Consider the following 20937-nt stretch of genomic DNA (forward strand, 5'->3'; position numbering starts at 1 on the left):
TTTTAACATTTATCAATATCAACAACATTGTTTTGGCTATCATTTTATTATGTTCATACAGATTGAAACTACTAATTCAGTAATTGATTAATTGAAACTTTATTTTTTTCAATTTCTACTCTACAGACTATACAAATGTTAATACGCACATTAACATTGAATATAAAAACAATGAATTTTCATGAATAAAAAGTTGCAAAGATTGTTTATTTATTTATTTCGGTATGAAAAAAAAAAATCAGCAACTAATGGCTGAATTTGATTGCTTTACATATTATTAATATTTATTATTGTAAGTCTGAAATTGAAATATATACAGTAAATATAGCATAAATACATTGAAAGAATAATAATAATTCATTATCATTTATCACACTCGATTCAGGAACATTTTCCTGTAATTTCCTGACATTTTAAATCTGTGACCACAAACCCACAACCAAAAATCTATAGGCTACAGGGACATTGGTTTTATTGCAATTATTTTATAGATTGGAATGCTTAAAGTCGAAAAACATATTAATTAAATATGTTTAAAATCCATAAAAATACAAATACATATATATATAATATACAAATAATAATAATAAATGCATATACTGTATTTAAGCATTTTAATATAGACGATTGTCACATGATATTGCTTTTTAAAACTAACCTTTATAAAGACCAGTAAAAAAAATATAATAAATAACTAAAATCCCAAGTGTGTACTGTTATATTTAATTGTCAAAAAAACCCTTAATGTAAAATACTATGCATGCTTTTTAGCAGAAAATGTACAATAAGAGTAGCTAGGATTGGAATAAATCAAAGACAATGTTGGCACTGGGGTCAGCAAACATCACAATAGATTTCTTTTTTTGTTTCTCTTTATCAGTTGTGTCTCTTTTTGTTTTTTGTATAGTTTTTTAATCATACTGTACTGATAACTGTACTGTACTATAAATGATAACTTGTGTAAATAGTTTTATAGTAAGTAACGGCCTTGTGAAAAACACCAATCTGGTGATTCAAGTACTGCATCCGTTTTTAAATAAAGTTGTTATAGTGACACTTGGAGTGAAGTACATTTAGCACATACAGTTTTTTGGCTTATTTTCAATAAAAAATACTACTTTCTCCATCCTTACGATAAACAGCAAAGTAAAGTCGATTGCTGTTATAAACACACTGTAGTTGGCGGTGCGAAGTAAAACATAGATATAAGAATTGCGTACACTATCAGCAGAACAGATCCTACAGAATAAAAAAGAGCTAAACATAGTTATTGACGAAATCAGAAGAATATTGCACTTCTAGATTCTCAAAATGATGATTTTAAATGTACACTAAGTGATGAGAAAGCTATGCTAAGCGAACGAGCGAGTGAGTGGCAGAGCGGTTAAGTGAAACCGTAACTAAGTAGCCATAACATAGGCAAGGGTTCGAGACTCACTCGCTCCACATCTAGCTCTTGTGCACTCTAAAGAACCTAGTACATCTTTCGAGACAAGTAGGGGGGTTACCCCGGAGTATTAGTACAATACATCACAACCACTGATCATAACTGGGAGACCATGTCTTGATTGAAAAGGTCACCCAGTATAAATAAATAATAAAAAAACAAACTACTTACCTTGGAAATAGTCTGACTTGCCATCAATAAAAGTGTAATTCATGATAACTACACTTAATACCACGGACCATAGATGAATGTCATTAAAAACAAGTAAAAAACTCATGTCTTTCTGTAAAAGATAATATTAACACAATGACAATGTCAGTACCATATTTCCAAAATATCTTGTACACATCAGGCCTAGGCCCTACACCAATTTTTCATAGAAGCAACATTTTTTTTAAATTTATCTTATCTAGCTCTGTCTACACTATCAAACTAGTTTGTGTGTCCAAATATGGTAGTGATATGCCCAAATACGGTAGTGATACTTTATGGTTACTGCTACTAGGTTTTGGAAGAATGTACTTACTATACTATTTGAAAGGACCAGAATGGGTATCTGAAGAAGACACACTTGGACAGCAACTGAACTACCAATCTCAATGCTAGCATAAAAAAAAAGAAGTTAATTAAAAATTATAATAAAGAACTAAAGCGTGGTTCCCACTAGAGACGCAACGCAAGGATGTAAGCGCAAGGCAAGCGAGTTGACCAATAAAAAGCCACTGTTAAATAATCCATTGCTTGTGATTGGTCAAATCACTTACATTGCATTACGTACATTGCGTCGCTAGTGGGAACCAAGCTTAAATTTTACTTAGAATCTGATAACAGCAGTGGCATCCTCTAAAGATTTAAGCTGTAATTAGATACAGTAGATATTGGGTTTCAACAGCTTAAAGTGTAGCTCCGTGTTTAAAATTTATATTGTTTGTTTGAATATAAAAACAAAATAATAACTTAACTTATTTTCTACAGCAGTGAAGCAGTCTTTGGAAGGTCACCTTATAAATTAATGATGATGTGAAATTTTATCTTTCATAATAAACAATATAAATTTTAACCCAGAGCTACCCTTTAGGATTAACAGCCCCAATTTTCTGGGTATTTACGTGTGCAGTATATAATAGAATGAAATAATACAGCATATATTCTTACTGTACCTCATATTAATATTATTTTGACGAGCGAACTGAACACCATTGAGTATTTCAGGTAAACTTGGGGCAAGAGCGAGAATTGTTCCACCCAGAAAAAGCTGAAAAAGATAAAATTTGATTATATTATATTTTCATAAACATCATTTAAAAACCATTTAGTCGACCATTTAGCCTGCCCTCTCCAGGACTAAAAAAATCGATCAAAATCTGTCTCGATTTAGTCGGGATTGGCCTGAATTAGTCGGCGATTTAGTTGAAGTTCGGTTTATGAATTAAAATGACGCCATTTTTAAAGTTTTAGCTCGAACTACGACTAAAGTCCGGTTTAAGAATACGGGCGTTAAGCTATCTACACTATCAAACTTTATGTGACAAAAAATGTGATGTGCCCATATTTGGACATATCACTACCATATTAGGGCACATCACAAGTTTGGTAGTATAGACAGAGCTTTAGTTTATCTATCCTGTAATTACCAAGCTACTACCTGTTGGAAAAAGAAAATGAAATAAATAAACAGACATATGCATTTTGAAAATAAGATTAATATTGGTTTTAAAGTCATGCATAACAAACTCTTGAGTCTATTTTCTGATAACTTACCTCCGACAATCCTGTAGAGCGGAGTAGAGGGTCGATGTTATCAGCCACTAAGTCAGCACATAACGACATACAGGTGACAGCTATTAATAATATTATACAACTCTTTAACCTACCCCATAACACAATGGGCTTGTGGTGACCAGAACCTGCAAAAATAAAACAATATTATATGAAATCAAATTATGAAAACAAATTTGAAGAGTAGGTGCTGTGAAGGGTAGGTGCTGTGAAGGGTAGGTGCTGTGAAGAGTAGGTGCTGTGAAGAGTAGGTGCTGTGAAGAGTAGGTGCTGTGAAGGGTAGGTGCTGTGAAGAGTAGGTGCTGTGAAGAGTAGGTGCTGTGAAGGGTAGGTGCTGTGAAGAGTAGGTGCTGTGAAGAGTAGGTGCTGTGAAGAGTAGGTGCTGTGAAGAGTAGGTGCTGTGAAGGGTAGGTGCTGTGAAGAGTAGGTGCTGTGAAGGGTAGGTGCTGTGAAGAGTAGGTGCTGTGAAGGGTAGGTGCTGTGAAGAGTAGGTGCTGTGAAGGGTAGGTGCTGTGAAGAGTAGGTGCTGTGAAGGGTAGGTGCTGTGAAGAGTAGGTGCTGTGAAGGGTAGGTGCTGTGAAGAGTAGGTGCTGTGAAGAGTAGGTGCTGTGAAGAGTAGGTGCTGTGAAGAGTAGGTGCTGTGAAGGGTAGGTGCTGTGAAGAGTAGGTGCTGTGAAGAGTAGGTGCTGTGAAGGGTAGGTGCTGTGAAGGGTAGGTGCTGTGAAGAGTAGGTGCTGTGAAGGGTAGGTGCTGTGTCCTACTCAATCTTACCAATGACCAAACTATGTCATGTTAATTCATTGTGTGCCTGCAGGGATATTGACATGACCTATTTAGGTTGTCTTATATCGAAAAGAAATTCTGCATAGTTCACCCATTTTAAATCAAGAGTAATATTGTTCTGGAAGCATTATATCAGTTAACTGACCAACATGTTTAGTTTCAAATCTGATTCTGAAATGTCCTTGATTTTTCTCTAGTTTTTCATGCACAAAACTAGAGAGATCAAATGACATTTTACTAACCCTTTGTCTCACTATGAGGCGATTCAAAAATAAAAGTGTGTGTTTTTAGCGTATACACCAATCCAATGAAGTAGGCTAAGGGTAACAAAACAGTGCAGGTATAGACAAGTGGCGTCAGTTTGTCATCTTTAAATGTATCACTGTGATTTGATCCACGCTAAACGAAGAAGAATAAAACAAAAAAAATCTTACCGGAAGTTTGTTATTTGTTTGTGTAGAAGATCATAGAATACTTTTTTAGACTAGTGGGTGCTGTTTTGCTATTTATATGTGCAGAGATGTAACGCAGGAGGCAAAGGCCCCTGGTTTAGCACCAGCATTGGAGCCCTCCAATGCTGGGTAGTTTCAGGGCTGCTCATGCTCTGGGGCCCCTTAAGATCTTAGACCCCTCATTATCTGGGGCCCGTGGGTTTAGGGTAGTGAGTGTTCATAGTTGAAATCGGTAAAATTCAGTTCCTAAATTTCCAATAATTTATTGAAAAACCCTCCAAAAACATTGAATACATTGTAGTGGAGAGACGATGCAGAGATTGTTTCTGACGCTTAATGGATTACAAATCTGGTGAACATACCACAGAGAAGAAACAATCAGAACATTGGATGTCATCATTATCATCAATTGTTGAAGGGGTAATATTACATCGCTGTAAAATAGAAAAAATATACACACATTAGTCTGTACATTGGTAAAAATATACAAACCAACTACCTGTTTTACTGAAAAATGGGCAACATTTGTTTTTCTGATAACACTGGTTGCTAGTTTTCATTGATTTAAAGATAGGACCCCTTTAGCAATGGGCTTAGCATGTAGTATAGTTAAAATTCCTACTAAAATTGTGCGATAAATCGTGACATTTTTACATGGGGCGGGCTAGGACTTAAACTACTAAATTCACCTCATCGTTTCCAAAATTTGTACTACCAAATCCTCTGAAATATACAGTACCTCATAAATGCTACACCTCCCCATATTTTCCCACCCTTGTGCTACCAGGCCCACGAAAATATAACTCGTAAATGCGGCACCTCCCTGTATGGCAATATGTAAGAGTGAACCCCAGGGTACCAGGTTTATCAAAATTAAATAGATAGTTTACTTACAGAACAGTTTATGACTGCAAATGTTTTTGTGAAGATAGTTGGAGTAAACGCTCCAGCTACTGAGATGAACAGTAGAGAAGACCCTACGCCAGCTGAGTGCATGTTGAACCTCTGCTCACTGTGCATTACTCCACCTACAACCATTGATATTCCCTGATTGAGAGAGAATAAAGCTCTGTCTATATTATCAAACTTCATGTGACAAAAAAAATGTGATGTGCCCATACAGTATATGGACATTTCACTACCATATTTGTGCACATCACACTTTTTTTGTCACATAAAGTTTGATAGTATAGACAGAGCTTAAGATCCTGAATATGTTTTCATTTTCATGTTAAAAGACTTCAAAATTGTACTTTAACTCTGAAAAACATGTTATGAATAATGGAGGAACTCCCTTCATAGTTTTAAGAATAGAATTCATGAAAGTTGTAATAGTCTGATTCAAACCATAGTTAACGTACTTCCACAATCCAACCTACATCAGCGTTGGTGCAAATTGATATTTTAGGTTGTTTTTGTGGAAGATGCTATTGTTAATATCTGGTAAAAAATGTAAAATGATGTTTTATATATGGATGTACTATCAGAAATAAAGGAAATGAATGAATGAAAACCAAATTCAGAAAAGGGTGCCAATTATGACAATATGTTGATATAAAGTTTGCGAACTATTGCGTTTCTCAATGTTTTGATCAATATGGCTCGATCTTCCTTATAGGTATTGATTTAAGCCATGCGAACTTTCAAACAATAGTACGACAATACTATTCATTTCATGTTTGCAGTTGGTCTATTGTATTCCAATTAACTAAGTACTGTTAACCTAATTACTGGAGAAGATACTTACAGGAATCAACAACATAGTAGCTAGCAGTGTCCCTGTCAGAGCAGACCTCACCAAATCCACATAACAGATGTCTATCTCATCGCTGGTCTGATTGGCTTTTAACAACGTTGATATGTACAGGGTTATTTCAACTATTGAACCAAAAGTAGCATTTAAAACAGCTCCTACTGCATGGCTGCTTTGTGCTGATATGCTGTGATAAAAAACAAACACTATAAGTAATGACAAATCCATCTCGAAAATAAGCTCACTCAAAATAAATTAGGAATCAAGGGTTTGTATGGTGACTCTGATTAAACCTCTATTTTATTTCAATAAGAATTCCACTGTAATATACAGCGTAGATTTATGCTCACATGGCTGCTCATACTATGGTAGTCATTGTCAGGCAGTATGGATGCTGAATGCAGCACTTAATATGTATACTTATATACTAAATAAATTTATTGTTTGATAAAGTTATAACAGTAGTTATTACAACCACTAAGTGTGATTTTAATGTGAAGGACCATTACCACCACCACATAAACAACCAATACCACTTCCATCATTCACCATCAACACCATCACTACATACAACCAATACCACTTCCATCATTCACCATCAACACATACAATCAAGACCACTCACCACAACCATGTCTGTAGTAACATCATCATCCCCATTCAAAAACCACTAACAACTACACATTTACCATCACTAAAAACGCCAATTCTCAACAACACCACTAACCTTGTGATGGCCATCCCTATGAGGTATGACATTGGAAAGATACTAATCAAAGACAATATAAATTCCTGCAAAAGATAAAAACATTAATTAAAATGTTAACAAATTATTATATAAATTATATTTTTACTTGAATGGAGTTATGTAACTGTTGTTACAAATTAACATTTGAGCATACGGTTATTAGTTGAGTTGTGTTCAAATTAAGTCAGTTTATTTCAAAGGATACTACTATTTTATACGTTATTTCCATCAACATCCTGGTACATCAACGTCCTGGATTGTGTAAAATTCAACGAGCATAGAGTTTATATTGTGTATTTTTTTTCTCTGTGCATTCTTTTTTTTTTAAATTCTGGATCTGACACAAGCATTTGCTTTATTGGTGACGCCTCCATTTGGGAAATAATTTACAATTTTGACAATAAAGTTATCTTGTATCTTGAAATAAATGTTAATTTTGATTTGATTGATTGATCTGTTGCCAAGTTTAATGTAAAGAAACCTACCTTGGTGAAACCCATTAAAACTGTTATCTACACAATATTTCCTACCACAGACTAGGTTTCTATTCCAACAGATAGGTAATAGAAAGCAGATTTAAGATGTCTATCTTTAAAAGCAAATACAGAATAAATAGGTAGGACTTACCATGATTGGCGAAATATAATAATTGTGAGGGTCCAAATAACCTAAAACAATGGCTGCCAATACTATTGGTAACATGTCTATAGTCAAATTAAGGATACATTTTGTAAATATACTTAAACATTAATACACTCTAATGCATGGCTCTGAAAAAAATATGTCCTAAAGAATAAGTTCATTATTGTATGTGTATACACACTGTATGTCCTTTTTAAAAGATGATGCACTGAAAGTAAAGTATCTTGGTCCGAACCCGCACCTCTCACATGCTAGTCCGATAATCTCCTTATCTTTACGCCATACTGCTCTATCTAGTCCTGGTTCTAAAGATCTGTCTACACTATCAAACTAGTTTGACAAAAAAAGTGTGATGTGGCCAAATATGGTAGTGATATGCTTAAATATGGTAGTGATATGACATCACCATGTCCATATATGTTTGATAGTATAGACAGAGCTTTAGAGAAATTCCCTTTCCCTCTTTAGTCCAGAGGCTAATCATTTTAAAAGGATACTGACTATAACAATGTTTATACCATCAATTGTAAACTTATAATAGTAAACATTTACAGCCTGGTATGAACACATAATAACCTCTCTTGGCTTGGAATGAGATCGCATCCACTAATATGAAAATGAATATTATTTAAACAATTAGTTGACTTTATATACATTATTAAAGTTGAATAATAGCCATTGATAACGAGAAAACAAAGATATTTGACCAATGGCTTTTGGAACTTGTGTCCCAGAGTTGATGGTCAATCTCAATATGAACAGTCAATTTTAATTTTGACCGTTTGTTGCCTCCGCCCACTCTCAGCAATTTGAATGATTCTTATAATAAAAGATGTACAGTATTGCACCCCCCTATCACCATAAAAATGAAAAATAAAAATAAATAAAATCAAACTTTGAATTGGCCTGCCATTTTGAAGCTTTAATGAAGTTATTTAAAACGTTGCTTTAAATATATTTATACAGTATATATATATATATATGAAACTAAGGATTTTGCTTGTAAAAAAAGACAAAATAAATATTTAAATTTAACAGAAACCAATTGTCTTCCAAAATTTCCCTATATTTTTCTTTAAATTTATCAGGTAAATAATTTGTTTTTTAAACTCAGATTTATTTAAATTTGTTAATAATAAATGGACAGAATTTAGTACTTACATAATTTGATGACTTGATGCTTAGTTTATTTGGGGGTAGTAATAAAATATGCTTTAACATTATCACGTTCATCTGTTAAAGTAATGAATACATTTCTATATCTTTACTACATGATTGAAACATAGAGGAAACAGATTTTTTATTCCTCAGTAATTAAAGTATTCATAAATGTATGATTCATTTATAAGAAGTTTCATTTCTCTTTCATGGAACAAATAAATAAGTTTCTATTAAATTAGTTACAAACAGTGAAAGTACTGCTTTTCTTCTGTAGTTTAGTCCTAGAAAAACCATTCACTGTATTATAAGAGAGTTGTGCAGTTTTGTATTTGCTAGTATTATATAACCAAATGTATGATATCTTAAAATAGATTTTAATAGTTTTACACCAAACCAATAAATAAAAATAAAACACTTCATATTTGGTGGGGGTATGATGGTCAGAGAAGACCAGAACCAAACATTTTTTGATATAGAATGAAAATATATGCTTGTTTGTAGGAACTACTGTATGTTTGGTATATAGAGTAGGCCTATGCTTAACTCAAATTATCATTGGGAAATAGTATTTAAGGGACTAGTGGTTTTGGACTATAGTAAGTGTGATTTAAAATTATTAATATTTTAGTACATCTTAACACTATTGGTATCTATAAATATGTCACAATGTAAATATGCTTCATTCTTGAAGATGAACAAACACATTTTGAAATATAGAATCATAATGGCTTGCTTCACTTTTTTTCGGAGCTGGTTTTATATTATCATAGTACAAATACTGTGTGACCAAACAGATAATAGAGTGTTTCAACCTACTTTTGATACAGGTATGAATATTACAAAAAAGCCAGATACAAGAATAGTAATTGTATGGACTAGTGACATAAGTGGTAGTCCAAACACAGCCCACACAAAGAACGATGGCTTCTGTAAATAAAAGAAATTTTAAAATTTAAAATATTGTGTAGGTTTTTTGTGTGTTTATTGCATATAGCAATTTGAGGGACAGATTACATTTTAACAAATAGGAAATATACCAAATTGTATGGCTGGAATTATCAATCTTTTCGCTTAAGTCAAGATTGTTAAGAAGTGCTTAAGTGAAAAACTCTTTATGAAACAAGTTCTTTAAAAAAAAACCCTACAAATAATTTGTTTAAAACTAACTTTTAAGGAAAATAATTGGCTCAAATCATAGATAAAATGATTTTTTTTGATTAATACATCTACCCCAGTATACAGTAACTCCTAAAGGAATATTTCTATCGGTTTGATAAGATATACTGCATGTTTATGACCTGTGTACATATATTGCACATTAAAGAACTTGGTACAATATTCAAAAAAGAGTAGGGGATTGTCTCCCAGTGTGCTGATCTGGTGCTGCATGGCTGGCTGCCATGGGTTCGTGAAGGGCCTAATTTGAATTTCATCGGTTTTCAGTTAAGTATATAAAAATTTACTTTTTTTCTTTTAAATAGGGGACTGCTGTTATGTAGAAATTAATGTAAATAAGTTTTTGTACAGCGCTTTGGTCTCTGGCAAAAGTGCTGTATAAATCACTATAAATAATAATATAAATATATTTCATGTTCTTACGCAATATGATGATTCTGTTGTATTTGACATTCCTCTGGTAATGGCAATTGGAATGTTCTCATCTTCAAGCACTTCACTTTCTACATTTTCTTGCGATTCTAATCCTTGCAGCTCTTCCTCACATTTCTTTTTTGGGTAAAAATTATTTAAATATGTTTAGAGAGAAGTCAAGTTAGTGCCCATTCAGACTTAGTTATTTTGCCGCTATAGTTGACTTCACAGATTAATTCTTGCCAACTTTGGTGGTACTACCCGTAGTGTAGGTAATCAAATTACCCGGGTAAATAATGAATCCTGAGTGTGCCTTAAGCTCTGTCTACACTATCAAACTTTATGTGACAAAAAAATGTGATGTGGCCATATATGGATACAATGATGTCATATCACTACCATATTCGAGGCCATCGCTACCATATTTGGACACATCACATTTTTTTTTGTTAAACTAGATTGATAGTGTAGACAGAGCTTTAGTTTGCGAAAAGAAAATGTGAAAGGAGACATGGTGAGCAGTTTAAAGTTACCTTCTGAACAAATCTTCCAAACGGCCAGAGCATATACCAAGCCAACTTCAAACAAAAATGTCCTAAAAAATGAAAAAAAAATAATAATAATAGTTATTTATCATAGTATTTTATACTATGTAATTTAAGCATAATCAGTGATTCTATTGATTATTTATAATCAAATTAATTATTATTAAAACAAAAGAGGGTTGGCTGTAGTGGTAAAATATGCCCCTCATTTGTTCCACTCGAACATTTTCTCTGCAGGATTTCAATGGAATACCTAAATCTCTGTCTACAATATCACACTAGTTTGACAAAAAAAGTATGAGCACATCACATTTTTTTGTCACATAATGTTTGATAGTGTAGACATAGCTTTAGAAGTTGAACATTATGAAGAAAGCATATACAGTACATTTCTGTCAACCCATGTAATACTGTATGTGTGGATATAGACATGGAAAAACATAATAATAATCATAATCATTAAAGTTTACATATGTAATAAATTAATAGTCATAAATGTAACAGACAATGCCAACAATTATTGACTTGGCCTAAGATAATAAAAGTGTTATTGACATGATATTTAAACCTTTTAGCAGGTAGAAATTAAAAAGACACTGCCAATTAATAAAGGTATATCATACTAACTACTGTATAATTACCAGCATCAATTGATACTTTTTACTAAGGTATTATGTTTTGAATATTATCAATATTCTATGTACCAGTATTTTATACACCTAAAAAGGGGGTTACAGTTTACTCACTAAAGCTGTCTACACCATCAAACTGTAACAACAAATTATGATGTGCCCATATATGGACACGATAGTGTCATATCACTACCATATTTGGACACACATTTTTTAATAGTGTAAACAGAGCTTTAATAATAATAATAGATAGATTTATATAGCAGGAGTATGGGGATACACCATCACCGCTAACTGGGGATCAGTGTGTAAGTACCCCAGTTAGCATCGGTTAAGTCTTGATCTTTTCAGGAATCTTCTATATTGACCTTACCATAGTCCTTTCCAATGATAGTCAGAAACATGAGCATCGCAACTAGGGTATAGACCAACGATATCCACCAGCCAAACAATATAACATACATTACATTACCAAAACTCAGAGTACCTTAAAGAAAATCAAAGAAACATTTGAATACATATATATAGTACAACTAAAGGTAATCTAACAAGAGTTTTAGAAGAGCCCAGACACACCTCATAGACACTTCTTCAAGCACACACCTTACCAACACTTCCTCAGAAGCACATCTACGGCCACACCTCACTTACAGCATCATTCATCCTCCATTTCTGTGTTTATTCTGTATTATTTATTATTATCCTGGATAATATTAGGCATGACTGAATAAACAAATGTGATATTGCAACCAAGTAAGTAGAGTCTTCAATACAGTCTAAAACCTCACACATTATATTACAGTATAGATGAATGAATGCGTTAAATTTTCTGTTTTAAAATAGTATCTGACTCATTGGTTTCATATATGCTTGTATGTTTTTAATCAAATAAATAAATGAAATGTCTTGGTCTAGCCAACAAATTTAATTTACAGCCATCTACTTCTACACATTTGGAATCTCTCCTTCTCTCCAAGTTTGATAGTGTAGACAGAGCTTAAGATCTTGATCTTTAATAATTTTGATTCAGTTTCATATTGTTATTATATAAATGATTTGTTACTAACTTGGACTTCTGTTCTGTTATCTACAACTCAATATCCCAAATACATGCCACAAGAATCGATCGGATTCATACTAAATTTATAAAGTTCCTCGGCCCAGCAGCCGGTTCTCTCAACACCAGTAAAGTCTTGCCACGTACTAGACGCACACGAACCGACATGATTTTTCTTTTTTAATGCCTAAATGCTAAGTTTGATTGTAAATTTGTCTCTCAATTTCATTTTCGTGTGCATAAACTTTGTATTAATAATCTTTTAAAAGTGCAGTTTTCTCGTGTTAATGTATGTAAAAACGGTATTTTTTGTCGGGTTGCTCATTCATATAATAGTTTAGTTCAAATGTTTCCTTACATCGATATTTTTAGTTGTAATACTTCTGCTTTTAATGTCATTTTTAATAATATATAAATCTGTTTTCCTTGTTCTTTTTTTGTAAATCAAATGTATGTTTTATGGCGATCCTGTATTGATGTTTTTCTTAATACACTGTTGGATCTTGAATAAATAAATAACTTACTAACAAATGGTTTTATTATATTTGGGCTCTGCTTTTAATGTCATTTTTAATAATATATAAATCTGTTTGTTTTCCTTGTTCTTTTTTTGTAAATCAAATGTATGTTTTATGGCGATCCTGTATTGATGTTTTTCTTAATACACTGTTGGATCTTGAATAAATAAATAACTTACTAACAAATGGTTTTATTATATTTGGGCTCTCATACAATTTCTGAACAACCTCTGACCTTTCTTCAAGTGGTCTTGCTGTCAAATGTGACTTCCATTTCTTGAATCCAAACTATAAATATGAAAAAGAGGAAACTTTTATTTGTCGTATTCGATTTAGACTTTCACCGTTGAGTACAGTTTTTCCGTTGAGTACTTCTTTAACAGAGTATTTTGAGCGTTGAGATTGTTCTTAACGAAAAAGCTTTCGTTGTCAACGTTTTCTATTCGAATGACTTTCTGTTGAGCACAAATTTACAATTCGAATACAAAAAGTACTCAACGAATCTTTACGTTGACAACGAAAGTTCCCAATCGAATACGACAATTATGACACAGACACAAGGATCATATTTATTTTCAGTGTTTTTATACAATTTTAAATAGTAAAGCCAGTGCATAATCTTTGTTGATTAGAATAAATTATTTACAATAAAGGGTTTGGTTCAGTTTATTTTATTGGGTTGAATATTTTTGGGTTAAAATATGCTGAATTGTTTAGTGGTTAGGTTGATTATCTATAGGTTAAGTTTGATATTTTTGTGTTTTTATGAATGGTTTTTTGAATATTTCTTGTGTAAATATTTTCTGATATATTTATTGAAATGCTATATTTTATATTTGTCATAGGGATTTAGTTCCCTTTTGTGTTTCGTGTCACTTACTTTGTAGTTGTTTGTTTGTTGTTGTTTTGATTGGGAATAAAGAATGAGAATAAGAATATTCTATTCTAGTGTAATTAGGTAGAAATATTTGGCTTTTAAAATCATGCGGCTGACTTCGTTTGACACCATGATATGATACATTTTAACAGTATCATCTTTAATTACCACTCACCATGTGGTTTTGTTTCATTTTCTGCGCTTCAATCTCATTTTCTGCTTCAATGATGACAAACCCATCTTCATCGATCCTGTCGCCAGTGTGCGAGCGTTGTCTCCCAAATCGTAGTCTTACATGACTGCTTGTTGAGTGATCACTTCCTATACTGTTTGTTGAACAATGCGAGTCTATGCAGTAAAGTATCAATTAATAAAATAAAATAAAATAATGGACAAGAAGATAGCAACTTATTATCATTTAATATTTATTAATAAATAATTATTCTTCCATTCAGACTATTTTTATTATTACTGTTATTTAATATTATTTATTTATTAATATTGTTGTTGCTTATTTAATTTAAATAATATTTATTAAATAATAATCATTGCAAGCACTCCATTGCTTCCTACCTGAGTTAAATGTAGAACTCCTAGGCCTGGTACCTCCAATATCGGTCACTACTGAAGGATCTGAGTGTTCTGTACCGACCGTAGGCCTAGCTCTAGTGTCACTGATCGGTGTTCCGTTGGCGTTAGCCTGAGCAGCGTCGCCGTAAATTATGTCCATCACGTCGAGCTGAGGTCCATCTCCAACTTCATTTTGTTCGTCCATCTGACACGGTTTCGTATTTATATAAGCTAGTTACGCATTTATATCATATATTTTTGATGATGCATTGTTATGACAGATGAAAAAAAGTGGGAACAAGTAAAAATGCAAAGCCTAAAAGAAGAGCAAAGCATGTGCAACATCAACACATGAACACTCCGACCGCACACGTCGTACGTCTTTACACACCTGAAACAAAAATGACAACAAACGTCACGCATCATCGCCCACCTGCTGTCATCATCATGTACTGTGTACCGGCACGTGATTGTTTTTCACGTGATCATGAGACCTGGAAATGTTGTTATTGTTTACTGTAAGCGGATGTACTAGCCTACCAGCCAGGTATATTATTATTAATTAACAGCATTGGAGGATTGTTGTAGTGGCCTAACTACCTAAAGTAAACAAGTATGTATTTTAAATTTAGATTATTATCAGAACTTAGTAAAAAATCACGTATTCGTCGGTTACAAAAAATGCAAACTCACTATAAATATTACAATAGGACGTGAATCTCATGACAAAATTAAAGGTCGTCTTTATTACATCGTTAGATATATCATCAATCAATCTGAAAAATGTCTCACTGGTGACATCATTGATCCCGAGGAAACAACAGATGCTACTATAATAATATAATTAATGTAATATTATAAAAAAACATTTCAGTGAAATGTATCTGCTACTGTATTCTCTTTCCTTCTATTCTACTAATAAATACTAATGATAGACTTTTTCACATTTCTTTATATCATGATAAATGAAACCTATTTTTCCCAATCAATCAATCAATCATTTTAATTGATCATTTAATGTATAGATCGAGTGTACCGTCTGAATCATGATATATAATATTAATTGATATTTATCTTTCAAATTTCATAGATTCGGAGCATCTTAGTTGGGACTTAATATCATCATGTTTCAAAATATATCTGGGTCAGTTCAAAGGTCCTTGAGGTATAGCCTTTTGTCCAGACAACATATCAGACTAGTCTCTATCACCCAGCACATGAGCACTAATCAAACAGAATTACCAGATTTCAAAACGAGTGTTGACGTTCATGAACACAAATTGGAAAGACCAAAAAGACCCGCTCCAAGGATTTCAAAAGAAGAGTTAAAAATGCTGGAAAAAGATACAAAAGTATAATATTTTATTTACAAATAAATAAAAAAAATATAAAGTTGATTCAAGGTGATTTCTGATTGGTCAAAAGTTTTAATTATGCATACAGAGGGTGCCAAGAATCAGCATGTGAATTTCATCTGTCCAGAGGTACAAATTTGGAAAAGGGAAATATCAGGAGAACTTATAAAAGCAAGAGAGGCTCATCTTCTTCTCTTTAAAATAAAAATGTTTATATATGTATCAAATGCAGAAAATGTGTTCGGGAAATGCATCCCGCCCCGCAAAGTTGGCCCAATTTCGTGTTCTAGTGGGGTGGGATTGTACCAGGGGATATACGGTAAATGATTTTTATGTATTAATATTATACATTATTTCTTTTTAGGGATCTTTAATTCCAGAAACTTTAAAGGAAATGCAGAATGATAAAGATTTTAAAATTAATATGGAAAACATAAAAAAATATGGTCAGAAAAAACTTACTAGAGAGGAACGTAAAAAACGGCAGCGTGCATTGAATGATATTGGTATTCCCAGTTTCCGGGATTTTATTAAAACAACATCAAAGAGTGAAGATAAAGGTATTCAAGGAGACCTATGAGTTTGTTTAATCAGAAAAAATGTCAAGAATACGGAAATTGGATCTGACAATTTAAACATCAGCTCCCTCTCTGCCTTATAACTTTCTAAAGACCTGTTTACACTATTTTGTTTGACAAAAAAAGTGTGATATGCCCAAATATGGTAGTGATGAAAAAAGTGAATGAAAAATGAAAAATATGGTAGTGATATGACATCATCATGTCCATATATGAGCACATCACATTTTTTGTCACATAAAGTTTGATAGTGTAGACAGAGCTTAAGTACTCCATTAGCCCTGATGAAAGCTTAGCACTTCTTTCTCTGGATTTTTATCATTTTTTTTTAAATTTAGGTTTTGCTTATTTTATTTGTATCTCCATTGGGATCCAACCATAAACCTACAGCATGTCATTTTTCAATAAATGGAGTAATAATAATATTAGTTTAAAAATAAGATAATCAAATAAAGTACCCTTTTCTTTAATTCAGATTTTCATGGTTTACTCCGGAAAACACCAATTGAAATATTCCAGCTTAACATTGGTTTATACTGCAACCAGGCATGTAACCATTGTCATGTGGAATCATCTCCAAAGAGGAAAGAGATGATGAACTATCAGACAGCAGAGAGGTGCTTAGAAGTCCTAAGCAACAGTCCATCCGTTCACACTGTTGATATCACAGGTGTGTAACATATACCCTTTTCACATCTGCATTAAATATAACAACTTGTAACAAGTTGTAACATGGGTTGATCGCCCGACTTATTACATGCTTTCACACATGCATACATGAACCTTGTGAAATCTCGGGAGAAAAGCAAAGTTGCGCATTACAGTATTTTGATTACTATGATTGGTCAGTTAAATACGCCAGAGCAATACATGCGTGCGCAGTAACAACTCAACCAAAAGCAGGCCTCTCATCGCTGTGTTTTTCTCCCGAGAAAGCATAGGGGTCACCTGTGAAATCTTGGGAGATTTTCCACAAAATTGTATTCACACTATGCAAACCTGGTAACAACTTGTAACAAGTTGTTACATTTTGCAGATGTGAAAAGGGTAATAGATTCAACAAATAAGGCAGTGGCTATATTTACTATTCATATTTAGGCTAAGGAAAATACTGAAAATGCCCTATCTAAGTGAACACGACTACATCACAAAATTAAATGATACTTGTTAAAGAATAATGGTACAGTATTAGAATGTAATGTTCACACGATGATCGAGACACTATAGAAATGATTGAAGACAACTTTTTAATTTTAGGTGGTGCTCCAGAATTGTGCAGTGAATTTCGTTTTATCACTCAGAAATCAACAGAACTTGGTCTTAATGTGATTGACAGGTGCAACTTGACAGCCCTCTTAGAACCTGGCCAAGAAGACACAGCTAAATTCCTTGCAGATAACCAAGTCATTGTTATTGCTTCTCTGCCATGTTACAGGTACAGTACTTTTGAAGACCTATTCGGGAACAACAATGTGTCCAATTAATAGAGGTTTCTCCTATATGAGGGGTTCTACTGTAGAGAAAAGTCAAAGTTAACTTGATAGACCACAGTATTCCTAAATAATGCACACATTATAAGAAGAAGAAAAAGTTTAAAATGTGTATTAAAAAAATTATTTTGAGAAGTTGTTTCTATGCTGACTAATTTAATAGAAAAATACATTTATTTTTCAGTGCAAAGAACGTAAATCTACAACGAGGCGCTGGTGTTTTTAACAAAAGCATACAGAGTCTACTGTTGCTTAATAGCCTTGGGTATGGCAAGCCAGGCTCACCACTTCAACTGCATCTAGTCTACAACCCATTAGGTACATTGGCAACCACCGTTACATTCTTTATTTATAAGCTATATGAGGGCATGGGTTCGTGCCTATCTGTACCATACTAATTGCATCCTTAGGCAAGATCCTTTACTCTTATTGCCTCGTCCTTTGGATGGTCCCATGTAGTGTACATATAGTGCATATTAAAGTACTTAATACACTATTTGAAAACGAGTAGGGGAACGTCTCCCGGTGTGCTGATCCGGTAGGCGCTGCACTGCTAGCAGCCAGGGGTCCGTGGAGGGCCTAATCTGAATTTCCTCAGTTTCCAGTTAAGCTTGAGGACCAGAATAAATACATTTAACATTTATAATGTGTTGATATGCAGTGGTGGATTAGCCAGTGGTTAACATGCTTGCCATCAACTGCCAAGGTCCTAGGTGTAATTCCTTACACTGTCACACTATTAATAATTATATTGTTACAGTTTTACTTCCTTAGAAAGGATAGGGTTGGTATATTGTCCTGTAAGTGGCCAATCAACTCGCTAAGAAAAGGACATTTTTTCAACAAAACTATTATATAATACTATTATAAAGAACATAATTTCACTTCCATAATAATATTACAGGTGCATTTTTAGCCCCTCCACAAGCTGACCTAGAAGTAAAATACAAAGAGGAATTGTGGGATAACTTTGGTATTGAGTTTAACAACCTTTTTACAATTACAAATATGCCGGTTAAAAGGTTTGCTGATTTTCTCTACAGAAGGTAAGGTTCTACCTGTTTCATACATGTATAAAATGTGACAAAAATTAAGCGGTTAAAGCAGGGGCATGTACAGTAAAGAGCAATATAAATATGAATCCATTATGCTGCTAATATAAAAATCCATTATTTTATGAATTATGAATCAGTCGACCATATTAGGACTATTTAGTAGAATTTTTTTCTAAATTTATATTTTAAGGAATGAACTAAAAGATTACATGCACTTACTGGTACGCAACTTCAACAGCAAAAGTATGGAAGGCTTAATGTGTCGAAATTACGTCAACATTAACTGGGATGGAAAGTTATTTGATTGTGATTTTAATCAGCAACTTGATATGCCCATGAGAAGTCCTAAAAATCAAAGTAAGTTGATTGTAGCACATGACATTTAATGTACAGAACACTGGCAGAAATCTTCGTCATTCATCTATGTCCTCGCCTCGACTATTCCAACCAAGAACATGCAGACATACATTTGCTGACCGGCCATTCTCTTGCAGAGCTCTTGCTCTTCCACAATCAATCAAGAACGCCAACTCTATTCACATCTCTTTGGCATAGCATATGAAATTACGTAATTTCTACCTAGTTCGAGCCTTGTGGTTGTAGTGCTTTAGTCATTTTCGAATAAGATCAGTTCTAAATGCAACTTGATTAAATTTACCCAATTTTTTATAGGTAATGAAACACAGTCTAGCAGAGAGCCTTCCATATGGGACATCAACTCAACATCAGACATTGAAGATCTACGTATTGTGACAGACAGTCACTGCTTTGGCTGCACCGCTGGTTTGGGGTCAAGTTGTCAAGGAACGACCGTGTAATCAAATTATTTGCTTGATTCATTAATAGCACAAACAATAAACATAAGGTGTGACAGTAGATATCAATATGAAAACTGGGGTAAAAAGTTAAAAAAGTATCGGTTTTATCAATTTTTAAATTATCTGTCGAACAGACGTTAAATTTAGTTTAGAGGAGGGTTAACCCTGAAGTCATGCTAAGCATTGCGTGTTTGTTGTTTTTGTTTGCGCTTGATTTTCCTGTATGGTATCAAAATCCGTGTTGGATCATAGTATTTTAAACAGAAATGGAACGAAGGTCGATTTTAATGATATAATTTAGTTAAACTAAGCCTTTAAAGTACTAAATTTAAAAGAATAATTGTTTTGTGATTGTTTTCGATACTATACAGTACTTGCATAAAATGCACATATAGTATTAGAGGGAATTAAGTAAATTACCAAAGACTAGAAAAATGAATATATTATATATGTTGTAATCAGATTTTAGTACTGTATTATATTTAGTATATAAAAACAGCACAATCAATGATAATCTTGAAGGGTGACAGGGACAGATGTAGGAGCGCTAACATAAAATATGGTAATAATCTGTCCAAGATGGATATCAACAAGTAGTTCTTAACTCTAAAAAAGGGGAGCAAACACATCTCTAGTGCCTACCTTCTTACCTGTCAAAGGGTACATCATTTTCACTGGCCACTTAGTGCCATACTAGTCTAGAACAGTTGGCCTACAGGGTGGAAGATGGTATCTGAAACTCTGGTCAAGTACAGTATGGCATATGGGGTCTGTGCAAAAATTTGATTAAAAGCAGTTCATTATTATTCACAATTTTTGATAATTTAATATAATTTTTTAGTAATATTGTAATAAATGTTTGTTTTAATGTTTAGGTAAAGTTATACAAAGAGAGCTGAAAGGTTACAGTACTATTCAAATATTATAGAACGTTGATATTACAAAACATAGGTACTTACATACCACACAATGCACTATAAAGCTTAAGCTTAAGAGACTGACATCCCTGACACAGTTTGGTAAAACTGTTAGCAAGGTTTTGGTAATGCAATGCACATGAGTATTGTATGATTGAACAACAGCAAAA

General features: G+C 33.2%; 3 protein-coding genes across 3 annotated transcripts in view; 2 read left to right on the forward strand and 1 right to left on the reverse strand.

Moving 5' to 3' along the window:
- Window positions 1–20937, forward strand: part of LOC144847555 (lysoplasmalogenase TMEM86A-like) — a 115512-nt gene that overhangs the window by 40755 nt on the left and 53820 nt on the right. The gene's annotated exons all lie outside the window — the stretch shown is intronic.
- LOC144847364 (uncharacterized) lies at window positions 200–14931 on the reverse strand. The gene is made up of 20 exons (XM_078703662.1): window positions 14558–14931; window positions 14160–14332; window positions 13287–13395; window positions 11906–12019; window positions 10889–10950; window positions 10365–10490; window positions 9582–9692; window positions 8766–8837; window positions 8102–8210; window positions 7590–7666; window positions 6942–7006; window positions 6209–6401; window positions 5356–5508; window positions 4824–4895; window positions 4252–4408; window positions 3209–3354; window positions 2608–2702; window positions 1974–2049; window positions 1619–1730; window positions 200–1239 (listed from the first exon to the last, which is right to left on the reverse strand). Exons 1-20 carry the CDS (start codon window positions 14757–14759, stop codon window positions 1163–1165), a joined length of 2301 nt encoding a protein of 766 aa, XP_078559788.1. The 5' UTR covers window positions 14760–14931; the 3' UTR covers window positions 200–1162.
- Window positions 15057–20889, forward strand: LOC144847545 (uncharacterized). Its single transcript, XM_078703958.1, has 9 exons — window positions 15057–15167; window positions 15645–15906; window positions 16274–16469; window positions 16963–17157; window positions 17745–17922; window positions 18162–18295; window positions 18882–19023; window positions 19223–19389; window positions 19705–20889. Exons 2-9 carry the CDS (start codon window positions 15679–15681, stop codon window positions 19848–19850), a joined length of 1386 nt encoding a protein of 461 aa, XP_078560084.1. The 5' UTR covers window positions 15057–15167; window positions 15645–15678; the 3' UTR covers window positions 19851–20889.

This window comes from Antedon bifida, chromosome 7, assembly GCF_963402885.1.
Source record: "Antedon bifida chromosome 7, ecAntBifi1.1, whole genome shotgun sequence".
NCBI lineage: Eukaryota > Metazoa > Echinodermata > Crinoidea > Comatulida > Antedonidae > Antedon > Antedon bifida.

Bases quoted from the DNA above. Each gene is read 5' to 3' on its own strand.
- LOC144847364 (XM_078703662.1), bottom strand. From the start codon at position 14,759: ATGGACGAACAAAATGAAGTTGGAGATGGACCTCAGCTCGACGTGATG. The intron at 8,211-8,765 runs GTAAGTACTAAA...TTTTCATATTAG, and splicing joins GCATCAAGTCATCAAATTAT to TGGATGCGATCTCATTCCAA. The intron at 7,007-7,589 runs GTAAGTCCTACC...TATCTTTTGCAG, and splicing joins ATTATATTTCGCCAATCATG to GAATTTATATTGTCTTTGAT.
- LOC144847545 (XM_078703958.1), top strand. From the start codon at position 15,679: ATGTTTCAAAATATATCTGGGTCAGTTCAAAGGTCCTTGAGGTATAGC. The intron at 16,470-16,962 runs GTATTCAAGGAG...TCTTTAATTCAG, and splicing joins ATCAAAGAGTGAAGATAAAG to ATTTTCATGGTTTACTCCGG. The intron at 18,296-18,881 runs GTACATTGGCAA...ATAATATTACAG, and splicing joins TCTAGTCTACAACCCATTAG to GTGCATTTTTAGCCCCTCCA.